This window comes from Hesperophylax consimilis, chromosome 18 (assembly GCF_061612785.1).
Source record: "Hesperophylax consimilis isolate HC1 chromosome 18, BYU_Hcon_1.0, whole genome shotgun sequence".
Classification (NCBI taxonomy): Eukaryota; Metazoa; Arthropoda; class Insecta; order Trichoptera; family Limnephilidae; genus Hesperophylax; species Hesperophylax consimilis.
In genome coordinates this window covers 10,281,766-10,297,487 of record NC_142853.1, presented here as the reverse complement: position 1 = coordinate 10,297,487, position 15,722 = coordinate 10,281,766, and the positions used below count along the sequence as shown (strand labels likewise).

Below are 15,722 nucleotides of genomic sequence, written 5' to 3'. Positions count from 1 at the left end.
CCGGTTTCTGTGGAGTGGAACCGTCTATATGCAGATTGGTATTTAGTTAATAATTCATTTGAATTTAAGTGACATATGACCTGTGAGGCAGCGATTTTTTCTAATATTTTTGATATAAAAGGCAGATTTGAAACGGGTCGGTAATTTGAAAGATCTTCAGCGTCCAGTTGTGGTTTTTTTAATAATGGAGTTACGATAGCTGATTTAAGGGATTTTGGAAAGTCACCCGTGCTAAGTGACTTATTGAAAAGATGAACTAAAAAGGGAGCAATTTCATTGCAACACTTTTTCAGTAGCCACGTTGGAATAGGGTCGAGCGAACACTGCTTGTTCGGTGAAGTAAGAATTAATTTCCTTACTTCTTCTAGGGATGTAGGTTTGAAGGCAGAAAGGTTTTCTCTATTGCATTTAGTAAAATACGGTGGTGGAGCGTAGGTTGTTAGGGCTCGTATTGACTCAATTTTGTCAAGGAAAAACTTGGAGAAGATTTCCGGAGCTATGTCGATTGTATTTGGTGCATGGACATCAGCAATGACTGTCTTAACCGAGTTCCAAAGACTACGTGGATTTTGACGCTCTGAAGTGATCCTATTTGTCCAATATTCAGACCTTTTTGAACGGATTAAGATCATGTACTCTTTTTGAGCCTGTATCCAATCGTTCCGTGATGTAACCCCCGAGTGTCTGTAGGACCTCTCCAATTTACGCATCAATCTCTTCTGGCTCCGACATTCTTCGTCAAACCAGGCATCAGATTTTCGTAGACGCCGAGTTTTTGTAGAAATTGGAGCATATGTATTTAAAAGGGTTGAAAGGATGGTGTTATAATCTGCTGCTAGTTTGGTTGGCGACTCTGTTTCCCATGCGCTATGTGTACAGAGCGGAGAAGCTTTTAGTTCTGACAGGAAGTCGTCAAAGTTAAAACCGCGCCATGCTCTTGATGTGATAGTAACGTAAGGAATTTTCGGTGGGTTAAAATCGATTTCTGCGCGAATAAGTCGATGGTCTGATAGTCCTACATCCACACTATCCGCTACCAGAAACGGACCGCTTGACTTTGAGATAAAAATGTCCAAAGTTCCGCCAGCATCGTGAGTTGGGGAATTAACCCATTGACGGCATCCGAAGCAGTCTAATAAATCAGTGAATTTGAGAGTATTTTGTGATTCTAGACGCTCTAAGTGAATGTTAATGTCGCCTGTTATGAAAATATTATCGGAAAGTCCCACAACCCGCTCGAGAAAACACGAAAATTCATTAAAAAAGTCCAAAGTGATTTGTTTTGAACCAGGCCGGTATAGGGTACATAAAATGAATGATGCTCCTGCAGACGAAACTCGGCATCCCAAGTGCTCAAAGGTTCGGTATGCACCAATTGACACCCTTGTTAAACGCAAGCCCTGGCGACCTAAAATCACGATACCCCCGTGATTTACGCTAGCGATGTTGTCATCCCGAGAAATTGTTGCTTTAGGTCGGGCTTCTTCTAGCACGACATAACCTAAAGCTCGGAGTCTCTTTATTGAAAAAGAGTCACTATTTTCGTGCCAAGTCTCAGTTATGGCCAGGACATGAAGATTCTGTTCGTTGAAAACCTCCCCTACCTCCTCTATCTTGTTATTGAGAGATCTAACATTCCAGGATCCTATACCTAGTTGACGGCTCTTAAAGTTGGCATGCCGTTGTATACAAGCATTAACTGTGTTATATTCTCTCTCCGGATTCGGGAGAATTTGAGTTGCTACTTTTCCCTGTTCTTCTGTTAGCGGTGACGTAACTATTTCGATGCTGTGTTCCAGATGTTTTTTCCTACTGCGTCCAGCTCTGCAACCACGAAACCTAATTTTACGGGTAGTTTTTTTAGTAATAACGCGTCCAAGGTTATACAGCGATATCTTTGCAGCTATTGCAGGGTCCAAATAAACACTATCACTATTAAGTCTGAGTAGTGTGGCCCGGTCATATCCGACATTGTTTACAACCACCATAGCCCAAAGGATACCATCATAAATCACTTACACGCACTTGAAACTGTTCACTAGTCTATCACCGTGCACATGTGGTAAGCATTTAAAACCGACGACCGATGCATTGCCTTTCACTGTGCACTTTTTGGATAACGTGGCAGATTTGAACTAAAAATATGTAAAACTTTATATTAAAACTTGAATTAAGCCCGAAGGGGCTACAGAAAAATTATTTTACTTTTATTTTACTTTTACACGTTGTTGTTCTACTGAACAACAAAACCCATAACATGTATATGTAAAAGCCTTCTAGGCGTTAATAAAATGAAATAAATAAAAGGCGTTTTGGTAATTTTTTTTTGAGTGTCCACGGAGATTTATATTTTTATTAGTAGTGAAGATTTCTTGGATGCTAGGGCAACTGTAATGTCCAGATAAAATTTTGAAATTCTCCTAAATCTAAATGTATATTACATGTAGATTTAGTTTTAGGTGACGGGGATGACAAAATCGTAATTTTTTAAATTCATGCATAATGTAGGTGAAATATGTAAAATCTTTAGAAAAATTTCTATTTTTAAATACATTTATTTGAATTTTGACATTGTTTTCATGATTGAATGAATGAATGAAATGGAATCTTGGAAGTGGAAATTAACCCACTTCTGGACATCCAATCGAGCTGAAACTCAGCACATAGACTTGTTGTCAATGACAGTGCATTCTATCAACTTTCACAGCACAGTTCACTCATTTTAGTCAATCACTGGGAGGAAGGTTCAATCCTCAGTCAAACCAAAAAAAAACAATTTTTTAAATTCAATTTGTTTTTACATACATTAATAAAAATAGATGTATTATAGTTAAAAAGTTTTTTAAAACATTTATTTATTTTTTCATAACTTATACATATGTGAATGTTTTTAGAGCTCCAGTCCACATAATTACAGGATCGGCCGGATGCAAGGAGGGACGTGAACCATTTATAAGTGAGACACATAACCTTATAAACTTTTAGTTTTTCCTGTTTGCCCCTTTTTAAACTCTGCCCGGAGTTGAAATAATATTTCTTAAGGTTTATGTCGTCTTTGGGGATTTTTGAGAAAAGGTTGTAGTTAACCTGGGTCTTAAATAGACTATTTGCATGCATGTCTGGTTATGACTATTTTGACATAAGCGGATATACTGTTCTTGGAGATATTTCCGCCATGGACGTAAGTTTCTAGCTTTTAATGTGCATTACTGTGATCATTAACTGCATATTTGGACATTTATCATTTATTAAAACTGTCAAAATGTGCAGTTGATAGTTACGGTAACGGTAACGGGCATTAAAAAAGAGATACTTAGTTTTGTGGGCGTTTTATCTTCTTCCTTCAGTGAAAAATCGCTCTTTTAGAGCCAAAGGATGGCAAATCACTTCACAGCCGAGCCGTAGAACACAAGAATGAATTGTAGAAGCGACCCGTTCCGGTGTGAAAAATTGAATGTCGACCGTCAAATGTTTGGCATGTTTCCCGATTGCTTTGGTGCTGAAGCGATCGATGGCGCTAGTTCATTAGCACTTCCATTGGAATACTGGTAAAGAAGGACAGCATTCCCACCTGACATCTGTGCTCCTAATTAATTTTAGTGGTTTTTAGCGGAATCGAAAGTTATCTGAAATACTTAGAAGTCTGAAAGAATAGCTAATTAATTAATATTTTTTCTTATATATGAATTGCATACATTGAAGTTAACATACTGAAATTTACTCTTTTTTATGACAGTAACACCTCCCGCGTGGTCTGCCTATCATAGCCAGGACTATGGCTACACCCGAATGAAGGCGATGAATAGTTCTCACTTGTACTTAGAACAGGTAAATATTAATTACATTATATATCTGTACCCGAGAAGCATACGGATGCAAGTCCAAAATTTGAAGAAATGAGTTTTTGATGAAGACATGAAGTAAATTATCATGTTCATTAGTGGCAGAAAGATGCAAGCCCCTTGAATATTTATGGTATTTTCAAAAATATTATAAGGATGCAAGAACCATTAGTATATTCACACCGTAGAAGCATAAAGATGTACATTGGACTTGCATCTTTCTGCCTCTAACATTACTACGCTTTCCATGGAAGTAAACATTCGAATGTAGACTCAAGTCCATTTTGCGTCCTTCTGCCTCTAATTTCTATGTTTTCTGTGGAACTAAACAGAACAATCCCAGTGCTCTCATCATTATTTATTGCATTCCTGCAATAAATAATGATGAAAAAGGGTATTTCCGTGTATGAATGTATGACGAGGCTCAAGAAACAGAATTCTTCTTAAAATACTGATGGAAACATAGGTGGTGATATTATTATTGAAGACCTGACCATGTCACTTATTTATTTATTTACTTACATTTACCTTACCTCATCATTATACTACTGAATGGACTGTATAGGGATGGAAAACAGGGGGCAAATGAAGTAGCTTCTTGCCTCTTAAAGTGGATATACAGCGATATGGGGAATAATGTTGAAGAAATAACCGTATGGTCTGACAACTGTGCAGGTCAAAATAGAAATATAACAATAGCCATATCCTACGTATGACAGGTTTTATAAAAAAATAAAAACCTCAAGATCAATCATCTTAAATTTTTATTACCTGGAAGTAGACTCTGTCCATTCAGCGATTGAAAGGGCAAAAAAAACTACCCAATTCCAAATATTTTACCGCACAACAAAAAAAATTAACGGGAACAATTCATCAGATATTGCAAAACTAATAATCAGTAAATTGTACACTCAATGAACTTAGAAAATTTCAAATATTTAAATTCCCTTTAAAACTGGTTCACAATCACCTTTTGTATATCGAAAGAAGAATATGAATGGTAAGGGTTTCCTAATATCAACGGTATTATGGCTACGAGCTGACGTAAATGTGTCGGGGATGCTACTGTATAAAAATGGTTTTCAGGAAACTGAATTTAAATATTATTATATTAGAAGAAAAAGGAGAGGTGTTTTGAGCGGTGACCGGATAAATCATCAAAATGATAATTCATGATAATTTCCCATTTTTAAAAAGTTATATAAAGTCATGAAAAGTGATGGTAAAGTGAAGAACAAAATCTCTATTAACTGGGTTAAGTGGGTTAGGTTAGGTTTAATTTATTTTTTTCATCGTTTCTAATGACTTTATAGCACTTTTTAAAGGTGTGTTGAATTGTCGATTTATCATGGAACCGTTTTGAGCACCCCGGAGGTATTGCCCCAGGTAAATACAATTCCAATCGCATTAAATACACCAAATTTTGGTGTCCTACAAAAGATGTTACAGTAGGTACCAGAGCCACTGCACTTTTTTTACACTTATTTTTTTAATCTTTTTTTTCTCTGTCAGATGACGAAGATATGGAAAATACCAATAATTTGTAAAAATAATTATAATTAAATAAAATAATAAATAAATAAAATAGATATTTATATATACCGGTTATATAGTTATTATTTTACTTCCAAATGAAATTTCAACATTGATCTATTTTATTTATATTTATATTTATATTTACCTATAAATATCTATTTGATTTTTTATTTATATTTACCTAGTAAATATAAATATCTATTTTATTTATAGGGAAATATAAATATAAATAAAATAGATATTTATATTTACCTGTTATATAGTTATTATTTTACTTCCAAGTGAAGTTTTCAACATTGATCCCTTTATAATATACCATGTGTTATACCATAATATTCAATATCATTTTGAAGCAGAAGGACTCAAGTCCACAATGCTTTTTTTAAAACATTTTTTTTAGGCTTTGCATATAAAATATTTTATTTTATTTTCTCATTTTCGATACAAAATTAATTGATTCAATAGGATAAAAAATAAAAATCAATGATCATGAATATCCGCAGAAGTTATGAGACCAAACTTACAGAAAAAAATTTATTTTGGCTCTCCTGAACATTTAGCTTTTTGGACTTGCATCCGTATGCTTCTCGGGTACAGATATATATATATATATACAGGGTGTCCGGAAACTCGTAGTACAAGCGGGAAACTGGTGAATCTACATCACATTTGGAGTCGATTTTGTAGTATATTTTTTTTTATTTGAGCTTTCGTTATCGAGTAAATCGAGTTTGAAGTTGATTTTTTTTTTTTTTTTTTTAATCAAATTCTTATAAATTATTACTGAAGATCAAAGTACCCAACTAATTAAAACTATTTGAAAGTAAAACAAATGAAGAAACTCGGATTTGAAGCATTATTTTGAAATCACCCTTCATTTAACCCGGTGTAATCATAAAATATTTCTGCTCTGCAGGGTTAAAACATCTGTTATTCAACCCTAAACACCAGAAAAAACTTTAACCCTAAAATAGCCGAAAAATATTTTTTTTTGTTTTTTTTTTTTTTTTTGAAAATGCTCAAATCAAAAAACTTTATGTTTTTTTGGGTTCCCCATGTGGTGTAGATTCTCCAGTTTCCCGCTTGTACTACGAGTTTCCGGACACCGTGTATATATGTGGTACCTACCTACGGACCGCGAGGAGCGGGGAGCGCCTCAGCGGTAGTCTGTGGTTCATTCCGTATTCTGTAAGCTCACAGATAACAGTATAATCAACGATCTCTGTAAATACTTAACCTGCCTTACGTGATTGAAGACCAACCCTGAATCCAAGTTCTTTATGTGAATCTACAGGATACTACAATATACACTCGGCATCACAAAATGTGCACATCTTCGAAAATAAGTTTCAAGCATAATTTTCCCCGAGTGACATATCTAACCTAAATAATATTAATTATTATGATACAATATATATTGCCACAACTTGTGTCTTCTTCCTGACCTGTAAAAGTAGCGTTTAAGTCAAATGTAGGTCATTCACTATCCGAATGTTGAACAGGACACATGTGAATAATTAGCGCTAGAAAACAATCCGTTAAAATGGACACCACTGTGACGAAGTCGCTCAAGCGGTGGCACTACTGCGATCAGGGATGCGACAGTGTGATTTTGCTAGCCAACTAAACGGTTTCAAGAGACTGGTGGCTTTATCTGGAGGCGTGGATCAGGGCGATGAGGCTGCACATCTGAAAGAGGCGATCGCTTTATTGTCTCACTAGATTTTGCAATAGTTATGATTAAAACCATCAAATTTAATTGCCGGTTTCCGAAGAACTCTTTCTTCATCAGGATGCAAATTTTGTGGTTAAAACGCAATATTTGAACTATTTAAAATATTAGAGCCCCAAGTGCTTGGAGCCAGTCGGACTGTAGGACTGTAAATAAATTTGTTTATTATACATTATAATCAATAACTGTTACATACATTTTTATTATTTTTAGGTTTCAGACGATAAAAAAGGAAAGGTGATTGACTCGTTTTGGATTATCAAGGACTCCCACGGAAAGTATCCCGAGAGACAACACATGGGAACCAAAAATCAGCCAAAAACACCTTTTTAAAATATCAAAATAACTAACATAACACATATATCATACTTACCTGTAGATTCTTTTGAATGTGAATTATTCTTAAAGTTATACATTTGGCCATTTTAGGGTTTAAATATTAAATTTAGTAAGGCTATCTTTTTGAAGATGTCAAATTACGTAAATAGTTATGGAGTAGTTGCATTTTAATATAGGTAGTTTTAAAAATAGAATACATCGGCGATGTGAATCCATCCTTGTGAATGTAATGCATATTCAGGAACAACTTTTTCTTTTTAACTTATTTTGAAGGTTATAACCATCAATTTAATATATCTTTTAAGAAGATAAAATTGATAAATCTGAACGAAACATGAAACAGCGCAAGACGTAGAAAAATAAAAAGATAATGGTCACAACTGGGAATCGAACCCACAATCTCTTGTCTCACTGGGACAGACAATTTATTAATATAATCTTCTTCAACGATGTAATACATATTATTTGGCCACTTTTCAAGGGAGATGAAAAATCACCCTTTAAAATATATTTCTGCCAAATGTGTTTCTGCAACCACAAACCACAGTTATGTGTTACACATTTCTTTTTCTTTCCATTGTTATACATTCCAGGAGCCAACGTTATTTAGTTGGATTAAATCATTTATTTTTTGAATATTGCATTTTTAAATAGTATTTTTTTCAACGATGGAAAAAGGATGGGTATGAATAATTTTGATTAATATTTCACGCACAAGTCTTAGAGAGTTTTGTCCGTTGTAACTGGTAGATCATTAGTTAGTGGGTTTAACATTTGGTGGTGCTGGGAATTCCTGTCTATACGTTCTGGTGGATTTGCAGCGACGATATGATATATTTTATTATTGTTGTGTCGTTCTGGCTGGATTGATTAAAGTAAAGTAAATGAAGGCAAACGAGGGTAAAAGTTGGCTTGACCAAGCTGACAACTGATTCTAATGAATTTGATCTCAATTATTTTACTGAGACATTTTTCTGCGGCATTTCTGCAGTCAAACTTCGATTTAATGTTTTCTTTAAATTCTCACACAAATTTTGTAAAAAGTGCCTAAAAGTGTTAAAATTTATAATGTTAAACGGAATCTGTTTTTCATTAGTTGATGTACATCCAAAAATATATTTGATGTCCAATAAAAAAAAGGGTTTGGTAAAAATAAATCGGGTAATGTTTTCTATGAAGTTTGTTAATATTTTTGGTATTTTGTATACTACTGAAACACCTTTTTAATAAAGCATATTTGACATTTGATCATCGAAATTATAAAGACTTGAATCAAAACATTTATTTTCACCTATTTACAAGATAGTTAAAAATAAATTACAGTTTTTTGAAATCTGTGACGAGATTTTCAATAGTGTGGCTAGGTGTGCAATGCTTTCTGATGTTACAGAGAATTGAGGATAGAAATTAATAAATTTTTGGAATGTTACAATATTATTGTTGTTATAAAAAAATGGTAAGTGTTTATCTATTTAATCAGTTTTTTTTATTGCGTAAATGTGTATTAAATGAGTTAAACCAAAGTTATCATCATTCCGGTGACAATATACTAATATAATTTTAATTGTTTGAAATCAAAATAAATTTATTTTAATTGAATAAATTATGAATATTTTTCTAGTATTTATTCACCGTCAACTGGTTATTGTACATTTTAAAAGAATGTGTTGTGTGTAGTTTTATTTTATTTTACCAACAGCAAATACATAACGCTTTTGATTTAGTTATAAAGCTCACTGTAGACTAGCGATAGTAGTTGGTAGTTTATTGTTAGAACCTTAGGTCAATCACCACTTTTATTATTTGACTCTTCTTGCACTTTTTCACTTACTAATTATTACTGTCTAACCATGGAATAAGATTACTATTAAAAACCTCAATACATTTTGTATTCGTCACAGTTATTATATAGTGAAAGTAAAATTTTGTCAATAAGGCAGTTGTACGTAATACAGGCTCTCTGTAAATTTTTCAACAACATATTGATACTGCCAAAAGATCACAAGAAGTGCGCAACACTAGATTGGGTTCTTCCTTAATGTATCAGCCGGTAAATACCAGAACATCCTATGGACAGAGGAGTTTTTTTTATAAAGCTCCGTAGCTTTATAATATGCTCGGTGAAAATATAAAAACTATAGGTTCGTTGAATCTGCACAGGAAAATGGTAAAAACAATTCCATACTGGCTAAGTGGTGATTTTGGATTGCCCATGTCGTTGCTTCTGTCGTGAATCACCTTAGGAGCCCCATATTCGATGTGATCCATGTGTGAATGTGTTATGTGTTTTACTTATTTCATTGAATATAATTGCAAAGCTGCTCATCTCGACACTAAATAACTCAATTCCCTAGTGAGATGAGCAGCGGATGAAAAAAAAAAAAAAAATATATAATATATACAGGGTGTATCGGCACTAACCCGACAAACTTTAACCAGCTATTCCTTAGCACATTTGGAGTAAAAAATGTTATGGGCACTTTGCTGTCCGGTAGCATTTTTTTTTCAATTAAAAACAAAAAAAAATAAAATTTCCACACTACATCACTGTCATTGGCATTGCGTTTCGTGTTCAACAGCTGTTATAAGCAAGTATGTCAAAAAGCGTCTTCGCTCTTTCGCACACACTAAATAATAATAATTAAAAGTGAGACGAATGGTGCCGTGCCATTTCGTTGTGATTGTAAAAGTGCGCCAATATAGGTACACACGTGCATTATTCAATGGAATTCGAATAAAATATTTGCCAGATGGGTTTTCAAACTTTGACAAAGGATAAAACAGTGGTGACGTGTGGTGAAAATATGAATAGTAAATTTTTTATTAAAAAAAAAAAGTTACCGGACAGCAAAGTGCACATAAGATTTTTTACTCCAAATATGCTAAGGAATAGCTGGTTAAAGTTTGTCTGGTACGTGCCGATATGCCCTGTATAAACCTAAATGGTAACCGGATAACTCAACACAATGACAACTGAACACATCTTTATAAAGTCATGAATAGTGATGAAAATAGGTTAGGTTTACAGGTTAGTTTTTTTTCAACACTTTTAATGACTTTATATCACTTTTTAAAGGTGTGTTGAACTGTCATTGTATTAAGTTATCATGGAAAGGAGGTCTGTATACTCACTGCCACTTTTGCTACTAACGAGAGACCACATGTGGCGTTGTGACTTCAGGCATTTTAATATGTTGTTTTAATTGATTGATACTAAATATCATACAAAATTGTCAAACTGCGTACAAAATAGGCAGACTATCTTGCCATATTGCTCGTACTCGTGGATAAAACAATTGGATAGAGTGTTTGTAGTTGTACAAAAAAAAATTATCGATCTAAAAAGTAATACACCGTTTGTATATTATAGATTTTTTTAAATTGATCAGTCTTACGATCTCAGGCTGAAATTCTTCACACCCTGCCCACCGAACTTTCATTAATCCATCGGTTTAAGCGCCATCCAATCATATCCATAAGGGTCAATTTATAATATCAGTGGTTAGAGTCACTGAGCAGAAAATCACTAGAAGAATACTGATTTGAAAGAAAATAAAATAAAATGATACCTAAAAGGTCCCTGGTAAGCCAATGAAGTTGACTATCTGTTAAATAAACAATTTTGGTATTAAAAAAGGTGTGATTGATTTCATCTGAAGGGAATCCTTACTTCGGGCACGCCCACAACACACTTCCATAGGTTTATTTCTTCAGTGGTTGTTTGCTGTGTAATCTTTAATCTTCCATGGTTAGACATTTTTAATAATTGTTGAAGTTTTGTGGCGTCCACGTAAATGATTCTCATTATTCTCTCATTGCACCGCTTTCCTTTGTATGATAAATGGCTTTTTTATTTTTTACTTAAAGGCTCAAACAAAAGTAATAATGTGATCTAGATAAGAAAAAGATCCGGCACTCCGTGTCTGCGATCCAATAACATTAAATAGATGTGTAGATAGATTAATAGAATTATGACAAATTAATTTTTACATAGCTCTAATTATTCAAAGTAATACAATATGGATAACGTAACGCACTTCTGAACGACCGAAACTGACCGCCAGCTGTAAAAATAAAGACCGCTGGATCGAATCGGCTTCTGCAGTGGTGTTTAGCATAAATCAAATGACAAAAAAATCAAATTGCTGATTGGCCATTTCATGACAATGTTACTTTTGAAACTAAACTACCTTTGTAGTAGTTGTTCATGTTGAAACCACCAAACCACACCTAAGAGATTGAATTCATGACAAAATATATATATGGCAAAATAGATGTTAAATCTGATTCTGGCTGTTGTAAGTTTTAATATTATTATGTAATTGTTTTGATGAACCTTACAATGACATTACAGTCCTTGTAAGATACATGTTTGAAATCCACTTGAGCGATTTAATTAACCTTTCCTCATCTGTGGTGTGTATTTACTACACATTGCTTCTAATAACTTTAATAACTCTATAAATATAATAAATTCTGTGTTCAGATTTTAGGTATTCCTCCGTTATACATTTATGCACTGAATTAAAAAATAATATTTTACATAGTTGTCAAATTCAATTAAAAATCAGAGATTTTTGTTAAAAATCGGGAACAAATAAACTAATACAATCAACCGTGTGACACTGCTTCGCGAAGAGTGCAAGGAAATGACACGCTATTGATGTCGTTAGATGTGGACCCTGGCACGTTTTTTTAGCATTTGCCAACGGTTTTTTCATGTTTTCAGCAATTAAATTACAATTATTATCACTTTTGATAAAAAAATATAATAAACATAAGCGATTAGCTATGAATATTCATATTTTTCCAATATTAAATCGCTTATTTAGAGATGTGTATTGACTACACAGCACCGGAACGCGTGGATTTTTTTAGCACAGTAAGGGAAAGGTTAATGTCACTCCTCAAAATGTTAATAAAGAAACATATGAACTGCTTACTGCGGTTTAAAGTCAATGAATCCACCTAGATTTCGCTGTTTATCCCATATTTTTAGGTTATATAAATTTGGCACATTATGACAAGCGATCGCTCAAAATGTTTCTGCAAACTTGCATAATATGCCAAAAATCGCTCGAGTGGATATGGTAGATAAATGTTTCTTTATTCTCATCACATTTCCATCACTTTAGATATGTAACTCGCCACTACATATCACATCTGTAGTTAAAGCTTTTAATATAATATTCATTATTTATTTTCTTTCATCAATATTATGATAGATTTTATGATGATCATTGCGTATACTCACTGAGAAGTTTCTGGCAAAAAGACCAGAAACTTTTCTGTGCCTTTGCTATGGAAGGTATTGTTCAAGTTTGGAGTGAATAAGAATCTGACTCAGGCAATTGCGTCTCTGTATGAGGGAAGCGTTGCATGTGTTAGGGTGAACGGTGATTTTACGGGGTGGTTTGATATCACAAAAGGTGTTAAACAAGGCTGCGTAATGTCACCATGGTTATTCAATCTATACATGGATAATTGTATGCAAGAATTAAAAAAGGTGGGATTGGGTGCGAATTTGAGTAATCTGAAAGTATGTTGCCTGTTGTATACTGATGATGCGGTGCTGATTGTTAATAGTTTGGAAGATCTGCAGTGTCTCGTGTCTAGGATGAACGAAGTATGTATGAAGATTGAGTTAATGATGAATGTAAGTAAGTCTAAAGTAATGGTGTTTGAAAGAGAGAGTACGAAAGCAGTGTGCGATATAGTTGTGAATGAGGAATACTTGGAGCAGGTGGATGAGTTTGTGTATTTAGGATGTATGTTTACGATGGGATGTCTGTCCTCTCTACCTACCCCTGCGGAGTGGCGTGATGGTTGGCTAGTTAGTTAGTTAAGTATTTTTAAGTACGAAGTACATATTTTTTCTTTATCATTAAATCAAAAATCTACTTTTTGACCTGTTATCTTTGATCAGGGGTGTGATATGTAATCAGTAGAAGTAGATATATTATTACATATATTATATGTATGTGTGTAAAAATATTCATAATACGTACATTTATTATTTGGTGTAGAAAACTCTAGTTATCGTAGAAAATGCCAAACAGCGGCCCACCTTTTTTGCCAAATCTAATTTTTTATCATTGGTATTACATATTAGAGTTATTATTAGTTAAATTATAATTATTTTTATAGAATTGATGGAGATTTTATTAGTTAACATACACTCTTTTCTAGGAGCGATAATTTAGATTGACTTGATACCAGTAACCTTAATTAATTTATATTCTAAACTTTAGTTTTATGCTGGTACTGAGAGCACATAATAATATTTTGTTTAAGTTGCATTTAAGTTATTTTTATTGTTGCGGATTCCATCGTCTTTACTGCTTATTTCCAAAAAACATCTCATATTGTCACTAATCAGGATTTAACCAATCACACCACTAAGTTTAACTGTTATGTATTATTCAATGGTAATTTTTTCAAAATAAGTTGCACTAATATCAGATGAAAAATGTTTTAATGGGGAGTGCACTAAAATATTAACATTATTTATTATTTAAAGTGGATCGAGTTTTTAAAATAATTGTAGGTATTATTTTTTAGAATAATTTGTATTTTAACCCATTCACTGTTAAAGATAATCAATTGCACCTGCTCAGGGCCTGACATCTTCGCAGAGTGGTTACGGTTTCATACCGTTTTGAATTTTGGTATTTGCCGATATCATAGACGTTTACGAAATCTTCTCTACAGGAGTCACGATGCGAAAGGGTTAAACCAGCAATTGCTAATTATTTAACTTTTCCCACTTTGCTTTCTTTTTATTTGCGAGTTTTTAAAACGGCACAACAACATAATGTTTTAAAAACTGTTCTAATATTATTTTGACTTTGACGAGTAATAAAATGCGAGTCTTAATTCAAATTTTTTATATTTGATTGTACATTGCGTATTATATAGTATAGAATGTTTTAAAAATGATCAAAAAAGCGTACACCCATTCATAGGTTGCATGTAATGTACGTACATTTTAATTAGTAAAACTAATGTAATTATTATACAAACATCCCGAGTAGTTGATTTCTATGGAAACAGATTTAAGGACTTTAGCCTTAAAGGAAATTTACCCAAAGGTTACCTGAATTTGAAGTTTATAGTAATATTTAATAATCCATAGTTACTTCTAAAATAAATGTTACATGTACCTTACAATTTAAAAAATATTCTAGTTTCTAAGATGTCCATAAAATTAACATTCCTAAATGTACCACTAGTATATTGTATGAAAAAATAAATTAAATGCATTAATATTATCAGATTTTTCTTTGTTTTTAATAATTAACCTTAAAACCATTCCTTAATTTATAATAATATTATGTACATATAATAAACATTCCCAAATGTACTATTATTATTGCATGAAAATATAAATCAATGTATTAATATCACAAGCTTTTTACCTATTTTTTTATGATAATAATCAATTGATAGCTTTACTACCAGGGGATCTAGCACAGTGAAAGCGATAAATTAACATTTTCGGATCGGTAGGTGTAACTAACTATGACTTTATAGCGATTTCCCGAGCACGGCCGCGCTGTTGATAGCCAGACTGATGTTGATAATGCAATAAATAAGAAATCGATATACCCTGGCAACACTGGAGGTATTATCTATGAATTGACATTACGATACATTAAACGTTTTACATAAAAATATTAATAAATTGACAATGTTGAATTGAAATACTAAACTAAATGTGGCATTGGCAGTCCGCATTTACTTTTGACGCTAAATAGAGAGTTAACTACGTAATAATGTCTTTATTCATAACTTGTTATGTGAACGAATATCATTTCCGTAAGCCTGAACCAATATAGCGTTTTTGGGCCGAATGGATTCATCTCGCCGGGTATACGACTTCTTTAGATTCCAAGAGCTTCGTTAGTTCAACTCTGTTCGTTAATAAGCCAGTAATTTTGCATAATAAACGTTATTATTCATAAAGATTGACATTATTGACAGTTAACCGAAGCTTATCTGATACTGTGGAGGCCGCGCTAAAATTTGTCTATCGACCGTCTGAACATTTCTTATCAATTGTTGACCGTGCTCGCAAATATCGCTAACTGACTATAGATGAAGAATTTAGTCAATATCGTATTGTCGTAAGACTTTATTGATCGTCCGTGCTAGACCTCCTGACGTCTTCGCCTGAGATTCTGAAAATATGGCCTCTTGTCTTACACTTATATGTAATATAACATACATAATACATTTATTTCAAAGCTTGCTGGATGAAAATAGCGCTAACT

General features: G+C 33.2%; 1 protein-coding gene across 2 annotated transcripts in view; it reads left to right on the top strand.

The window, feature by feature from the left end:
- Positions 1 to 8,566, top strand: part of LOC149415338 (acid phosphatase type 7) — a 45,020-nt gene extending 36,454 nt beyond the window's left edge. For both annotated transcript variants that reach the window (XM_089642546.1, XM_089642545.1), the window contains exons 8-10: positions 2,895 to 2,956; positions 3,737 to 3,828; positions 7,324 to 8,566. In XM_089642546.1, coding sequence (XP_089498672.1) covers positions 2,895 to 2,956; positions 3,737 to 3,828; positions 7,324 to 7,443 — 274 coding nt within the window. In that variant the 3' untranslated portion in view covers positions 7,444 to 8,566. The remainder of the gene's footprint in view (positions 1 to 2,894; positions 2,957 to 3,736; positions 3,829 to 7,323) is intronic.
- The last annotated feature ends 7,156 nt before the right edge of the window (positions 8,567 to 15,722 follow it).